This window comes from Micropterus salmoides, unplaced genomic scaffold (assembly GCF_014851395.1).
Source record: "Micropterus salmoides isolate LMB-PRFRI ecotype aquatic unplaced genomic scaffold, ASM1485139v1 Ms_hic_scaffold_3, whole genome shotgun sequence".
NCBI lineage: Eukaryota > Metazoa > Chordata > Actinopteri > Centrarchiformes > Centrarchidae > Micropterus > Micropterus salmoides.
Window position 1 is genome coordinate 1,339,587 of NW_024042261.1, and position 17,435 is coordinate 1,357,021.

At 40.3% G+C, this 17,435-nt stretch overlaps 1 protein-coding gene across 2 annotated transcripts in view; it reads right to left on the reverse strand.

The window, feature by feature from the left end:
* Positions 1–17,435, reverse strand: part of lrrk1 (leucine-rich repeat kinase 1) — a 179,891-nt gene that overhangs the window by 104,034 nt on the left and 58,422 nt on the right. For both annotated transcript variants that reach the window (XM_038692603.1, XM_038692602.1), the window contains exons 9-11: positions 14,608–14,771; positions 5,816–5,953; positions 5,236–5,348 (exon numbers count right to left, since the gene is read on the reverse strand). In XM_038692603.1, the coding sequence (XP_038548531.1) occupies positions 5,236–5,348; positions 5,816–5,953; positions 14,608–14,771 (415 nt within the window). The remainder of the gene's footprint in view (positions 1–5,235; positions 5,349–5,815; positions 5,954–14,607; positions 14,772–17,435) is intronic.

Below are 17,435 nucleotides of genomic sequence, written 5' to 3' on the forward strand. Positions count from 1 at the left end.
AACTGTGAGGGGGATGAATTTCATCTCAACTCAAAGATCTAAGACTTTCTCTATGTACACAAAAGGCCTATTTCTCTCAAATATTGTTCACAAATCTGTCAAAATCTGTGTTAGTGAGCACTTCTCCTTTGCTGAGATAATCCATCCACCTCACAGGTGTGGCATATCAAGATGCTGATCAGACAGCATGGGGATTGCACAGGTGTGCCTTAAACTGGCCACAATTTAAAAAATTCTAATTTTGTTCAGTATATATTAAAGGTTCAGTGTGTAATATTTCTGAGGATCTGTTGACAGAAATGCAATATAAGATCCATAACTATGTTTTCAGTGGTGTATAAAGACCTTACATAATGAACCATTATGTTTTTATTACCTTACAATGAGACATTTATATCTACATAACCGCGGGCACCCCCTTCCATGGAGGTCGCAGTATTTTGTTGTCATGTTTCTACCGTAGCCGTCAACGAACAGCAATACAGAGCACGTTTCGTCATCACGGCATTCTTTTTCTCCTTGTATTATTCCGATAGTGTAGACGCCCGTCCCTACATTGAATACGTACAAAGAAGAAGAGGAGGGACTAATAACAATAATATATATATATATATATTTCTACCATGAAGCCGGAGGAGTCTGAATAGACAGCTGACAGTAGAAATCACGGATGTGGATTTTCCCAGATGGAAGCCTATAATGTGGGACAGATGTTTTCAAAGCGGCGCTGAAGTTGTCTGTTTTTTGCTGGACAAATAAATAACTTAAGTTTGTCAGACTTTAGCGATGCAAATGAAAGCTGTTGTTTGATATCTTTAGCTATAATCTCCATTTCCCCTGTCAGTGGTGTGAAATACGTAGTTGGATTAATTTTATGTTGCCTACTTAGCTGATTAGCTCATCTGATCAGTAACGTTAATTGTCAATAAAACCGTAACGTTAGCTTAGAGCATGAAAGCGTCAGCCAGCTAAACATTTACTGTGCTGGAAGAAAAAAATATGTTGTTGGATTGTAATTTCATGTAGTTCTTCTCCAGTGCTCTGTAATGGCTTTGTGTGGACAGAAATGTGGCGTTACATTCCTGAGACAGATGATGAATATTATTGGCAATAAAACGGTAACAGCAGGGGAGCTCAGATCAGCAGCTATACTTCACATTTTACTGCCCTGGTGGAAAACATGTATTTATTTTGTATTCAAGTGACAAATAAGGAATACTTTCAGAATTTGCATTATAAAAAGAACTTTTTTGGAATTGGATAGTGCTTCCCCACTGTGCACACAAATATGTAATTTGTGCTTTCACATGCTAAATGCCCATTAAAACGTTGAACCGTTTTACCACAAGCTGAAATTATGGCTGTCAGTACTACTTTGTGTTTTTGTTGTATTTCAAAAAATTAAATAAGACATTTTGGCAAGATTTGCATGCTTGTCAAAGCGAGAGGAGCCTTGATCCTCACCAGCCAATGCCTTTGTAAACTTCATGTATTATGTGGTTTATAATGGACTGTGGTGCAGAAACAGTGAGGCTTACATTGTCCTGGTATTTGTCAGTGGTCATACTTGATGCACTAGATGTGATAGTGTTTGAGAATTTCTTCATTTTCTTTGATATGTTAGTCCAGATGAGCCAACTGTATTACAGGAGGATGAGACATCTGCTGCCACTGTCACTGCTAGCCGTCTCCCCTCCGTCTGTTAGCTCAGCTACTACAGTCAGTCACAAATTATGGAGCTTTGCCCTGTTTATGCCTTTTGGAAAGTTGGCAGGAGAGAGAACCTCCAGGAAGTCCGTGCTCCAGTTGGTGAGTGAAATTCTAATATTTTATTCATGTGTTAACAATATTTAACAGGTGTGTTGAGAGTGTGTTCTAACTGCAGTTTTTAAGGAGTCAAAGACGTCAGCAAGAAGAGAGAAGCCAAAAAGTATTAGATTGTTAGTGTTAGACATTAGGGTGATAATATTTTTGAAGAAAATGTGTTAAGTTGTAAAGTAAAGGCTCAGCTCTCAGTTAGCTGACGTTATGTTAACATTAAACTTTACAAATGGGCAATGTTAGATTTAGCAATGTACTATTATGACGTCACTGTTAAGTTAGATACTAGTCAGATATTATTAGGATAAGTAGCTGCAATGGAAACGGAGGGACACGAACGGTTGAAAGGCAGAGAGCTGAGGGGGAGCGGCTGCAGAGTTCTGCCTTACTGCTGAGGAGAGCCATGAACCTCCAAGCAACGTTAGTGTTTAAAAACAATATACTATTCTTTGTGAGGTTCATCAGTAGGGATGATTGATTCGAAGTACATATTTAAGGACGTTTAGAGTCATCAATAATTTATTATTAGACTTAGAAGTAGCATTCTTTGAGATTCAGCAAATAATCTGGAGGTGATAACTGCGTTTGTTCAGTGTTCACAGCAATGTGTCTGGAAAGGAGCTTAAGAGGTGGATGCATTATTTGACAGAACAGATGTTGTAGGCTACCTGCAGAGATTTGCATCCACCTTTTTGTCTCAGGATATATGAGCATTATCTCCCACGAGGTGCAGACAATTCTCTACAGGCATGCAGAACTTTGCACCTGTGGTGAGGACTGGCAATTGTAAATAGTGTGATCTAAACTTAACAATATATTATAGTTAACAGCTGTAAATGAAACAATTAATTGTTAATTGTTAATAGGTTAACAATTTGCATTTATGTTAGAAGACAGTAAAAAATTAAAAGATGATGTTAGATACTGGTGTTATTTTGACATTTCTTTAAGAGACAAATGTGACATTCACTGAGAAGTCACTGTGTTGTGAAAAACAAAGAATTATCTGCACACTGAATAGTTCTTATTGCAACCTCTGAGAAGGTCTTGTATGGCTTACATCGTATAGACTCACCTATTTACTACATGTGCATTTGATCAGCTCTGAGACCTCAGAGTTTGCAACGTCACAATAAATATCACCTAGTGGGATTCATAATTACTTAGTGTGCAGATCATTCTTTCCCACCATGTTTCTACAATAGCCCAAACGCACAAACGGCTCTTAAAGAGTGTGTTTAGTCACTAGATTGAATATGTACGAAGAAGAAATAACATTAGTAGTAGTAATAGTCGACGGGTTTATTAGAAGTAAGAAAAGAAGAGACATTTGGACAAACGGAGGACCACACGTATTATTTAGCTCAAGAGCTGACAGAGTGCCGCTGAAGCTTCTCCTGCGCACTTGGAAAGGTAGGGCTGAGCGGTGACTGATGCGGTGCATTCATGTGGTGTCGGAATAATCAGAATCTTTTTTTCCTCCTTAAATCTTCATGGCAAAGAGAGAAATAAAGTGGAACCCAACCGACTTATCGTTATGCAGATATTATCGGCCGATATGAGCTATGAGATACAGTATGTGCGTTTGTAACAGACGATTTATGACTATTAAAAAAGAAACGGAAAGTCGTATCCTTTACTCATGTCATGAGAGTTGCATAGTTTGCCCACCAGAGGGCGCTCTGCAAATCCCCTGGTTGGTAACACTGCCTGCACCATAAAACAAAAGAACCAGCTGACTGGAGTCTGCCAGAGCATGCAGAAACAACGGAGGGGGCTGTATTACCGGTGAGTTGGTCATTTGGCACGTTAAATAAATGACTTAAATAATAATAAAATATCTCCCATCACCTCTCTTCTCCTGAAAACAATCATGACCATACTTGCTAACCCTCCCGTTTGTCTTTGCCCTTTCACGTTTTCCTCCCAGGTTCCAGCAGTATTAATGTTACAGTAGGTGAATGGTGGAGACTACGCTGTTGACAGACTTAATTTTAGATTTATTTCTGAAACTGTGGCAGTTATAGCGAACGGTCCTCACACTTCTCAGTAGTCCATCCCTAAATATTTTCTAACATCACTTACAGCAGCTAAGGATGCACATTGTTAAATTAAATGAGCTACAAAGCTAACTAATGCCATGTTTATCAGTGGCAGAGTGCTACCCTTAATGAGCAGTTAAACTATAGTTATAGTCAATGGTTAAACCAGAGGGGACGTGTAAATAAACTTGAGCTGAACAAGTATCTAACACAGCTGCCTGCATTACAAAATTATAGTTCCTCTCTCAAATGTGCAACGTTAACATGAAATCTCAAAGTTGCAGGTCCTCGTTGTAGACAGTCATGTAGTATTAGATGCATTCAACAGCAGGGTTTCCTCTGGTTGACTGTGTCATAGTCGGTGTTTGAAAAATTCTCCTAACTTTGGCTAGCGTGCTGATAAAGGGATAAACTAAATGTGAATATCCTACATTGAAAATAGTCAGTGTGGCAGATTATGTGAAAGTTAATAACTACTGCACGACAAAAAATGTATTGCCTATCTAGGAGAGTGTTTATCATTATAATGTAATATAATAGTTGTAATGAGTAATATTTGATATTATTATTATTGTTAGTACTAGTAGTAGTCTGTTGTGTGGAGTTTGGCAGCTCCACACTACAGACTACATAAACTATATCCTTTAATGTTCATTAGTAGTGGTCTATAGTTTATAATGGATATTTAAATCTTTTTTGTAGTTTTGACTCTTATTTATCAAAACTTTCTTCAACGTTTTGTTATGTTATGTTATCTTGGTGAGGTCTCATAACAACAAATGTTAGGGATAATCTTTTTTATGTTATGTGTTTCTGAAAAGAAGGGAAAAAAATAGTATCAGCTGATATATCGGCATATCGAATTTTAAAATCCTTAAATATTGAAATTGGTCTTAAAAATCCAATATTGGTCGGGTTCTAAGTGTACATGGGACATAAAGAAGTATACAGAACTTTGATTCATTCAAAATCCTGTATTGCATATACATATTTTGCAAACATGTAATTTGTAATATGGTTATGACGGTGAGTTTGATGTTCATGTAGAGTAAATAGATGTCTGCGTGTTATTTATATGCTCTGATAATGCTAATCCAACACTAATCTTTGTAGTAGCATCCATGTTGATTCCACATTCCGACTTAAGAGCACATGAACACACACTGATGTTGGAAGAACGACTTCACAACTCAGGAAACTGTACCATCCGAGGAGCACGTGAATGCACTGTGAATTGCTGGTTGAAAATCGCAACCCTCACCACTAGATGCCACTAAAACTTACACACTGAACCTTTAAGGCACTTAAGCACTTGCTTCACTTTTCAGACCTGGAGGTTCACGCTTGGGAGTGTGTATATCTGTGGACCTACTTGCCCAGCTGATTCCTGGAAAGATCGAGGGTCCGGAGCTGAGAGCACTTCCACTTAATGGGGGCTGGGAGTGTCGCAATGTGATTCCCACATAATCTCAGCGAGACCAGAGCCTGATGGGAGGATGAGTGGGAAGGAGCAGTGAGAAGCTGTAAACCACACTTTCACATTTACACAATCACTTGTCTGACTGTATCACTGGTCAGCTTTTCTGTAGAATGATAAGAACATAATCTCTTGATGTCTTAAATGATTCATACATTCAAATCAGGCACTGACAGAATAACGCCAGTGGCCTAATACTTTTTTAGAATTTTTATAATCAGGAAAAAAAAAAAACACACCAGGAAAAGGAGTGTTCTTACCCCTTTATTCTGTTTTTCCTTTATTCCTTCTTTGTTGGTTTTATAATCAACAATGCAACCATTCCATAAACTCTATAAAGAAACCCTGAAGGTACTGGGTAATAAATCTAATTTTATAATTCCTAATAGCTTTCCTCTTTTCTGAACAGTAATGGTGTGTGTGTATGTGTGTGTGTGTGTGCGCGCTTGCTTGCTATTTAGATGATGGTCCCTACCTCCAGTTCAAAGATATATGAGGGCAACTCCTCCAGGCTGTTGTCAGAGAAGTCCACCTCCTGCAGCTGAGACCTCCAGAAGATAGAGATGGTGTTTGGAAGACTCTCAATCATATTGGAGGAAGCTTTACATTGCTTCTGCAGGGGAGGAAAAAGAATATCAGTCATTTACTATATACAGTATATACCGGCAATTTAGCAAATGTCAGCTTTTAAGATTTTGAATATTTCAGTAAATATCTTCTTCTTCTCTTGACCTAAATAATTATAGACCCATATCAATAATCTGTACAATTGCAAATGTTTTTGAAAAGCTAATTTATACTCAACTATTGAATTATCTTACAGAACCTGACATATTATCATCTTTTCAATCTGATTTTAGACCCAATCACTCCACTACCTCAGCCCTAATGAAAATTCATAATGACATAATCTCCTCCTCTGACCAAGGCAAATTAACAGGTGCAATTTCTGTTGACTTATCCAAGGCTTTTGATTTGGTGGATCATCATATACTATTACAAAAATACCATTGGACTTAGTCAGAATGCACTGACCTTGTTCAATGTGTATCTTGTTCTTAGTGATAGGAGGCAGTGTGTATTTATTGACAGGCTTCAGTCTGATCTTCTTGATATTAAGCAAGGGGTTCCACAAGGCTCTACACTGCAGCCCTTTCTCTTTTAATTTTTCATTAATGAACTCCCATCATTATGCAGAACTTCAAATATCCATTTATATGCAGATGTTATAGTAATCTATTCTGCTAGTTCAAATATATCACAGATATCTGCTTCTCTCCAGTCAGACTTTGATCTGATACAAAATTGGTTAGTAACAAATACATTAGTTCTTAATATACAGTAGTAAGATACAATACAAAGGCTTAAATCTGCTACTGATCATTTTTCTATCTCTACATCTGAGGGTGCATTACTCACTAAAGTTGATTGCAAAATATCTAGGGCTATGGATTCACTCTCAAGTATATAGACTATATATGTAAAAATAATTGCTGTTCTATTAGTGTCTTGTAAAGATCAAAGAACTGTTTCACCATGAATGTAAAAAGAGGCGGTTATCCCAGTTTTTACTGCCTTGACTACAGAGGCATCGTGTATCAAAATGCTTCAAAAACTGATCTGGCAAATGTTGATGTCATATTTAATAGTTTATGCAGCAACTGTATCAGCCCTCAAACAGTCTCTAGCTTTTGTTTGTTTTGTTTTCTTTTATATAAATGCTTAAAACTATGAACTGTGTTTATGACATTTAAGAGTTGATTGTGGAAAGGTATTTGATTAAAACCAAGCGGGAAGCTTCAGGTCTGTAGTGCAATTTATACTTCTGCGTCAAATCGACGCCATAGCCTGACGTGCACCTCCTCAAAAATATAACTACACGTCGAGGCAACGTGGACCGTAAGCTCTGTGATAGGTTGGCTGGGTAGCCTCGCAATGTATCAAAGCCGACAGGTAGTGCCCCGTGCTTTGAAGTAACTTTTACTAGCGGCCAAAACGGCGGCTGTAACACGGTGGATCAATATATTTGACTGTCCCAACCCGAGCGAAATGACTCGTTTCACCATCAGAATGTGATCCATTCGGTCAATAACATTTGAAACGGCTACACCCGCCGCACCTATACAATTTTACTCCCATTCCCGTTAGCGGAGGGCTAAACCGGAAGTTAGCCTGCTCGCCCGGCAAAAGTCAATACATTGGATGCTGTGGCGCTACTGCCGACTAGCGTTAAGGGGTGTAATTGCAGAATGACAGACACACCTACGCACAAGTATAAATGCATGGTTAAAACCTACGCAGGAGTATTTATGGGCCTTGTGACGTGACTCCAATGCGAAAGTCCCTGAAACCTGCATTCTATTGAATGGCCAGCAGGGGGCGACTGAACAATGGGAAAATGACCCTACTTCTCACCTGAATAATTACCCCAATAAACACTTTCCTGATGAGTTTATGGTCTTAATCACTAGTTTCAAGTCTTCTTCAATACAAAAATGATGTTCATTTAGTAAATTATAGTCCCATTTATTTTAAAATAGACCACAAAGCAGAGAATGTTTCAGGGCGGGATTATCTATGATATCAAGTCGTTACCATGGCGACCTGTTAATCAGGCTAGAGCCGACTCATACCCACGGCACTGTGTAAATTTAACCTGCGCCATTGAAAAAGCTTATTAGGAGTTGGCTGTTCACTTTCTCTGGTGAGAACATTCAGTTTTAAGCCTTTTGTTCGCTTGACAAAGTTATCAGCTCTGTTAAAATGATAGTTGAGGTGAGTTAGAGTTGCACCTAGCTAAGCAAGCTAGCTTGCTCCACACACGTCGTTGAAGTAATGAAGTGCTACATGATGTCTCATCCTCCTGTAATACATTATTTTAGATCTTGGGAGGGTTGGCTCATCTGGACTAACACCAAAGAAAATGAAGAATATCACATCTAGTGCATTAAGTATGACCACTGACAGATACCAGGACAATGTAAGCCTCACCGTTTCTGCACCACAGTCCATTATAAACCATACACATACATGAAGTTTACAAAGGCATAGTCAGGTGAGGATGAAGACTCCTCTCGCTTTGCTTAATTAGGTAAGCATGCAAATCTTACCAAAATGTCTTTTAAATTTTTTTTAAATGTAACAGAAACACAAAGTAGTACCTGCAGCCCTAATTTCAGTTTTTGGTAAAATGGTGCAACGGTTTAATGGGCATTTAGCATGTGAAAGCACAAATTACATATTTGTGTGCAAATAAAAAAAACTTCACAGTGGTGAAGCAATATCCAAAAAAACATGTTTTTTAATGCAAATTTGGAAAGTATTCATTATTTGTCACTTGATAGGCACACGGACTTGTTATAAATCACCATTAGCAGTAAAAAGAAATACATGTTTTCCACCAGGGCAGTAAAATGTGAAGTATAGCTGCTGATCTGAGCTCCATGCTGTTACCGTTTTATTGCCAATAATATTCATCATCGGTCTCAGGAAGGTAAGGGCACATTTCTGTCCATGTTGCAAAGCAGACTGCTGGAGAAGAACTACATGAAATTACAATCCAACAACATATTTTTTCTTCCAGCGCAGTAAATGTTTAGCTGCTGATCTGAGCTTCCAGCTGTAAGCTGCCGTTTATTGCTAATTAGTGATCAGCTGATTGTCTCACCAATGTATAAAAAAAATAATAAAATAAAAAAAACAGAGCTCTGCAGAGAGAGATTAACTACATGAAACTAATCCAACAACATATTTTTTTTCTACCAGGGCAATAAAGGTTTAGCTGTCTGATCTGAGCTTCCAGCTGTAAGCTACCGTTTTATTGTAATTAGTGATCAGCTGAACGAACATAACCAACAAAACCAAAACAGGGCGCTGGAGAGAGAGTAACTACATGAAATTAATCCAACTACATATTTTACTTCACAAGCCAAAGCCAATGCTGGAGACCAACCAATCCAACTAACCTTAAGTGTTTTTTCTACCAGGGCAGTAAAAGTTTAGCTGGCTGATGCTTCCGTGCTCTAAGCTAACGTTACAGCTGATTGTCTCGCTAATGTAACCGGCAAAGCCAAAACGCAGGCTAAAGAATAAGTAGGCCGCATGAAATTAATGCAACTACTGATTCACACCACTGACACAGGAAACACGTCACAGCTCTCTGTGATTATGGCCAGCTTCAAGCTAAAGCTATCAAACAACAGCTTTCATTTGCATCTCTAAAGTCTGACAAACTTAAATTAATTACCTGTCCAGCAAAAAACAGACAACTTCAGCACCACTACGAAAACATCTATCCCGCATTATAGGCTTCCATCTGGGAAAATCCACAACATCGGTGATTTCTGCCGTCAGCTATTTGTATCCGTCCAGACTCCTCTGGCTTCATGGTAGAAAGATCCACAGGCTGTCGGCTCTTGTGCTAAATAACGTTCATTTGTCTAAATGTCACTTCTCTTCTTATTTCTAATAAACCAGAAGACTACTCAGAGACTGTATATTATTGTTATTATTCCCTCTTCTTCTTCTATGGATGCATTTAATGAACGCTGTGATGACGAAACGTGCTCTGTGTTGCTGTTCGTTGACGGCTACGGTAGAAACATGACAACAAAATACTGCGACCTCCATAGAAGGGGGTGCCCGCGGTTTTGTAGATATAAATGTCTCATTCTAAGGTAATAAAAACATAACGGTTACTTATGTGAGGTCTTTATAGACCACTGAAAACATAGTTATGGATCTTATATTGCATTTCTGTCAACAGATCCTCAGAAATATTACACACTGAACATTTTAAGTGTGTGGAATGCAGTGAAGTCGCAGATTATAAGGTAGGTAGGTTTATTGTCATAAGTTATATAAGTTATACAGTGAAATTTTACAATTCCCTTCTGCTACATAGCAGACAATATACATTAATACAGAATCAGTTTTAATTAAAGCTGCAAGCAGCGATGAGCGAACACCTCCCGCTCCTCAGGGTGTGGTACGACTTCCTTCAAGTTGGGTTCTGCTGCATCCATGTATCCATTGTGTGTGTTCTGTCATTTCCACAAAGGAGTTAAGCACACCCGTTGAAAAGTAGGTGGCGTCGTCACTGTAATAGAAGCTTGGCATGTAGATGTCTACAGGCAGAACTTGAAGTTAACACTGCACATATCACATAGGTGATGTGTGGAAACCATGACTATGACCATCAACCATGACCATGTTCAGTCCATTTACACAGTTTTTCCTTTTTTATGGCGAATCATCAAATTTGACCGCCATGCCAGGCCATGCTATTGACACGCCGTTTGATCAATCAAAAAAAGCTTTGCAAAATTACATCACAAAGGTGTTGAGATGGCACAGCCCACATTTGAAGTTGATCTGATCAAATCCCTAGGAGGAGTTCGTTAAAATATGGAGGGTGTAAATGGAAAATCCTCGCACATTCAATCAAATATGGCTGACTTCCTGTTGGGTTTAGGTTAATGGTCCAAGAGGCTTATTTTTAAATCTGAACACGATACATATACCTACCAAGTTTGGTGAATGTAGGCCAAAGAGAAAGGAGGGAGCTTTGGTTTTGTGCACTCATGCACCAGCTATTTTCACCAGTTCGGACATGTGTGCCAATTTCTACAACTTTTCATGTATGTTAAGCCCCCCAAAAATGCGTTGAATGGGGAAGCATAAGAATACTAATAATTCTAACAAAACACAATAGGGACCTCACAGCGGTCGCTGTTCGGGCCTGAGAAATGGTACACAGAAATAAACTATAATCACTGGAGCAGTGCTGAGGATGAATTAGAGTTTAAGAGTCTGATAGCTTAGGGGGGAAAAGCTGCTCTGCAGTCTGGTGGTGCGGCAGCCGAAACTTCAATATCTCTTCCCAGAAGGCAGCAGGGTGAACAGGCTGTGGCTGGGTGGGTACTGTCCTTTAGTATCCTTTGGGCTCTGCAGACACCTCACCTCACCGATATCACTGATGCTCAGGAGATGGGTACCAATGATCTTCTGAGCCGTGCACATCCCATGCTGTTAGAGATGTTTTCAGTCAGGATGCTTTCTATTGCTCCTTTGTAAAAGCTGACAAGAACATGAGTGGGAATTTGGCCTTCTTAAGTTTCCTCAAGAAGCGTTTCTGAGCTTTCACCAGCGTGGAGATGTAAAATGACCATGTCAGGTTCTCTGTGATGCTGATTTACTCATGTTCACTCTCAGCAGGACTCTCCTCACATCTGCTGTGGATACTGACAGGGGCCGGTCCTCTGGAGGTGGAGTAGACTTTACAGCTGACTCCTTGTTGAGGAGATCAAAGCGAGCGTAAAAGGTGTTAAGTTCATCTGGTAATGTGGCCTCACACATGATGGGGGAGCTCCTGCTTTTGTAGCCTGTGATGTTCTTGATGGTCTGCCACATATCTCTGGTGTCGCTGGTGTTGAGGTCTCTCTCCAGTCTCTGCTGAGGTCTCCGCTTCCCCTCCTTGATACCAGCTTTTAGTCTCTCCCTGGTGGTGCTGTAAGCTTCTTTATCACTAGACCGAAAAGCAGCTTTTTTGGCTCTGGACAGAGCCCTCACCTCTCCATTCATCCAGGCTTTCTGATTGGGGAATGATTTTATCATCTTAGTGATCACCACATCATCAACATATATGCTGATGTATGATGTCACTGATGATGTATATTCCTCAAGGTTGATGTGGCTCTCCTGGATGGCAGCCTCTCTGAACATACTCAAATCCGTGCTCCCAAAACAGTCCTGTAGAGCTGCTGTAGATTCATCTGTCCACACTTTGACTATTTTAATTGCTGGCCTAACCCTTTTACCTACCACCCCCATAACCCAGAACTCTGGCCTGAAGGTTCTGTTGTGCGGCGATACTATGAGCCACGTAAGGCAGAATTGACGGGTTTGGTGAAGATTAGTGTACCCAGTTCAACACTTGGAGCAGCTGTACCGATTGGGGCTATGGCAGTACCGTCCTCTTAAATTCTTCCATGCGTGTTGTATCTTACAGCTGTCAGGGGCAGCAGCGCAGGGGACAGGGCCCAGCATGTAGTTGTTGATAACTTGTTGCAAAGCTGTGACATTTTATGTTTACAGGAAACATTTTTACCTAGACAAGATTTGGGACAATTTAACTCTTTTAAAGACAATTTCCACGGTGCTGGTGAATCTACAACAAACCTCTCTATCGGAATAGTGAGAGAAAGGATAGCAGGAGGTGTAGCTATCCTCTGGCACAAAAAGTTGGACTCAGTGATAAAAGTCATAAGGCTGGAAGTTGACTGGTGCATTGCAGTACAGTTAGAGTTTAACAACAAAAAGTTTATTATCCTTAACGTATATACACCATATGAGTGTCAGCAGAATGAGGATGAATACTTGAATAGACTTTCTTTATAAATTATTTTATTCTTGATAATCATTCCACGAGTGTATAGGTGTTTGGTGAAATGAATGTTGATCTTTCAGACAGAAGTTCATTGTTTGCTAAACATATGTAACAGTTTTGTGATGACAATAACCTTATATTATCTAGTCAACTGTTGTTACCTGCAGATAGCTAGTCTTACATAAGTGAAGCCTGGCACACGACATCATGACTTGATCATTGCATTAGCACAACAGATGCCCATGCTATTTTGCGTTATACTGTAGGAAAACATATATTCTTCTGAGTATATTTACCAAAAAGTGCAATTCAGTGTTTTAATTTAAATTGTAATGATAATGCTCATCGTGAAGCTCTTTGTGCTATGTATGATTGTATTGTGGGAGCTGTGTTGACCATACTTTACTTACTCTGATAAGGCACATAACATCAAGCCAGGTTGGAGTAAGTTGCAGCTGCACATAATGCGGAAGCTAAGGAGGCATTTAAAGCTTGGGTTCTGGCTGGTAGACCCAGACAGGGACCTGTCCTGGACCTCAAAAAGATCACTAATGCTAGGTATAAATATGCAGTTTGTTATGTTTGCAAACACAAGCAAGTCATGAGAGTGGACTCTATGGCTGAAAAGCTACTTTGTAATAATACCATTGACTTTTGGAAGGAGGTGAGAGCCCTAAACAAGAGTAACCAGAGTATGCAGGTTAGATGGGTTAATAGAGTCTCTGCTCCGTTTGGCGTCAAGAGTACAAAAAGGGGGGTTACTCTCCACAGCCCTCTTCAACATGTATATGAAAGATTCATCAAAACAACTAAGAGGCTGCAAAACTGTCTGTATGATCGGAAACGCTCTAATAAATCATCTTATGTATGCCGATGATCTGGCTATTGTTTCTCCTAGCAGTGCTGGATTTCAACATGTGGTGAATCTTCTGAATATGGGGTCAAATATGATGTGCAGTACAAGGTTAAGAAGACTGTCGTCATGATATGAAGAACGAAAGGGAATTAAGGACCTCAAACTTTGCATTTTTTTTATCTGTCAGGGCAAGCGCTAAGTATTTGTAATAAAACAAAATAACTGGGGCATTTCTTCACAGTTCAGTTGTCTGATGACCATGACATGTATAGGCAGTGTCCTATGCTTGCTGCTCAAGCAAATATGTTAACAAGAAAATTTTATATGTATCAGACCATATTAAGATAAGGCTCTTTAAAGCATATTGCACTCCTCTCTATACTTCCCATAATGGGTCAAGTTTAAAAAGACAACCATACATAAGGTTCAGGTTGCCTATAATGACTGTATGCGGATATCGCTTAAAAAACCTAGGTGGTGTAGTCCAAGTGACTTGTTTTGTAAGAGTCAACACTTTCCAGGCTCTACTGAGAAATCTGATGTACAAATTTATCTGGCGACTAGATGGCTCTCAGAACAGAAATATTAAGCTGCTGACAAATCCTAGTAATAGTGTTGTACAATACCAGTCACCTCTGTGGAAGCATTGGTGTAACTGTCTTTTATAAAAATCGCCCATTTTTTCTGTGCTTTTGTATTTGTTGGTAATTTAGGAGGTGCTGTGTCTCTAATGCTGATGTACGTTTTTCTAATGGACCTTGAGTCTGTCAATAAAGTTGGACTGAACTGAACAATCAACAATCAAAACATCTATAATGGACTAATTTCAGTGATGGACTACTTACAGACGGTTTCTTAACTAGTAAGTATACAGTTATAGTGAAATATGTCAGATGACCTCCATAGAGTAATACCCGAAATATCAAATATGGACGACAGCAACTGGAATATTGTATTTTGATTAAAAGAAAAATTCTCTGACATTAGCAGATATAACAGGAAGTGGATCAGTTTGGTTTCTTACCAGTGGACATGCCCAGGGGTCAGGGAAGGTGCTCAGCTTGTTCCTGCACACATTGAGGAATCTGAGGGATTTCAAGCAGTGCAGGACAGCGGTAGGCAGACTGGTCAGACAGTTATCAGACACATCCAGCTCCTCCAGCTTACGAAGGCCGATCCAGTTAGTGGCTGACAGGATTAAATGAAAGAACACAACCACAGTTTACATCAGACTTGTACGAATGACAAACTAATGACAAAAGTCCGTCCAGCAGCTGTTACTCTAAATCAGTTTGAATCCATTTTTTAAATGTTTTAAATATATGCCAACTAGCATCTAGTGTTTAATAACAAACTTGTATTGATTAACAATAAATCCACGCTGGATTTCAAGAACAAACAGTTAAGTAGTGCCCATACAATGGGTTACTAAGACGAGCATAGAAGATTAATCAATAACTATTTTGTGATAATTATATATTTTTTTTTTCTCTTTCATATCATTGTAAAATAAATATATTTGAGTTTTGGACAGAACAAGACATCATGTTGGACTCTGATGGGAAACTACGGACATTCCAAGATTTGTCTTTGGCTGTCATCCTACAGACAGATGGTTTGTCTGGCTTCTGATAGTCCATTTAGGTAATGACTTCCAAGTGAACAACATCACTGACACAAACTTCTGGACAAAAACATTATAAAATATATCACTAGACTCTGAAGTTTAATTTTGTTTAGTTTTTAGCTTTTTTTTTACTTTCACAAAATGTGTACCCCTGCCTGTCATCCAGCAGCAGGACACAGAGTGTGCAGCCTGAAATTCAAACAGGCATCTTCCCGGAGGCCTTCAAAACAACTGTTTTAAAACCTTTACTAAAACCCAACCTAGACAAAATGCACTGAGCATCTTGAAGGTTGGTTGGTCTTTGTGACTGTGTTAAACTGGTTCAAACACATATATCCAAGGGAGGAAGTTTTATGTCGGTCTTGGAGATCATGTGCGGGGGGGCTTCAGGTCGCGGCTGTGCAAAGCTGCCTTTGGGGTGTGTGGGGATCTGTGGTTCGGGGCTGTAGTTCTCTGGATCTTGGGTAGGTCTGTGTGAGCTGGGCTTCCCTGGGTCTTCCCTAGGGCTGGGCGGGGTGGCCGCTCTGGGGGGCTGCCGGGGATCGAGGGGCTCTTACCACAAGCCCTGGGGCTAGATGGACCTGGCGTCGTCCTGCCTGCGGGGGCGGGTGACGGGGGTTAGGGGAGGACCATTCCTGCCTAGCCTCTCTATGACCTCTTCCACCTCTCCCTCCGAGTTATGTCTCACTACACACACAACCCCGATGTGGCTCTCTGCCGTTCTTCCTTGGGACGCAGCGCGGCTGTGCCCGGGGCATGTGATCTCGGGTCCTTCAAGCTCTATGGGGATTGCAGGGTGCCCTGGATGCTTGCGTTCTCACCTGCCTGCCGCTGGGGTCGGTGCATTGCTGTTAGGGCACCCCATTATCACTAACAACCACATTCCATGACAGGCTTGTGCACACATGCATGCACGCACGCACACACACACACCGCCACACATTTACGTCTACATCCACTCACACACACGCACACACACACTTACGCCTAGACTGGCAGTTTTTTTCTGTGGTTTTTGTTGTTGCTGTTCGGCTTGTTGTCTCCTGTTGTCTCTCTCTGCCCTTTTTTCTTTTTTTCCCCCCTCCCCATTCTCCAGCATGTTTCTTTGCTTTCGGCAATTGATGTATTTTCTTTTCCTGTTGTCACCCAGTTCTTCTTTTAAAATGTTGTACTTTACTTGACTTTATGTCATATCTATGTACTCTGTATTTACCCTTATTTTTACTATTATTATCAAGTGGGATTTCTATTTATATTTTTCATCTTATTTTACATTAATCATGGCATTTTATGTTAATTATATGTCTGCATTTCTTAACTAGGGACAAGGATCGTACACAATATGCAACACATCTAATCCATGTTATTGTAACCTGTTGTTTGTTGCATTGTCCCTGACACATAAATTAATACATTAAAAAAAGTATATATATATATATATATATATATATATATATATAAAAATTCCCCCTCTCACCCCTTGCGGGGTGGTATGCGTCATCCTCAAGCTCGGGTCCTCTACCAGAGAGGCCTGGGAGTTTGAGGGTTCTGTGCCGTATCTTAGCTGTTCCTAGGACTGCACTCTTCTGGACAGAGACCTGGAATCTGCTGTAGCCACTCTCCCAGTTTGGGGGTCACAGCCCCCAGTGCGCCGATTACCACTGGCACCACTGTTGCTCTTACTTTCCACATCTTTTCTAGCTCCTCTTTCAGCCCTTGGTATTTCTCAAGCTTCTCGTGTTCCTTCTTCTTGATGTTGCTGTCGCTTGGGATTGCCACATCTATCACTGCAGCCTTCTTCTGCTGTTTGTTGATCAACAAGATGTCTGGTTGGTTTGCCATCACCAGTTTGTCAGTCTGGATCTGATCCTGAACATCTCCAATGTGGCCTTCTGGTAGTTAAACCCCCTCGGTTCTGATCATTTTCCCTCTTTTTGATACCATGCGACCACACTTGTCCAGTCCGAACGACATTCCAGTGTCGCTGCTGTAGATCCCGGTAGTGTGGATCAGTGAGTCGATGTCTCACTCATTTCTGGCATACAGCTTGATGTCATCCATGTAGAGGAGGTGACGGATGGTTGTTCCACTTAGGAACCGGTATCCGTAGCCAGTCTTTGTGATGATCTGGCTGAGGGGGTTCAGGCCTATGCAGAACAGCAGCGGGGATAGTGCATCACCTTGGTATATGCCACACTTGATGGTGACTTGTGCAATTGGCTTTG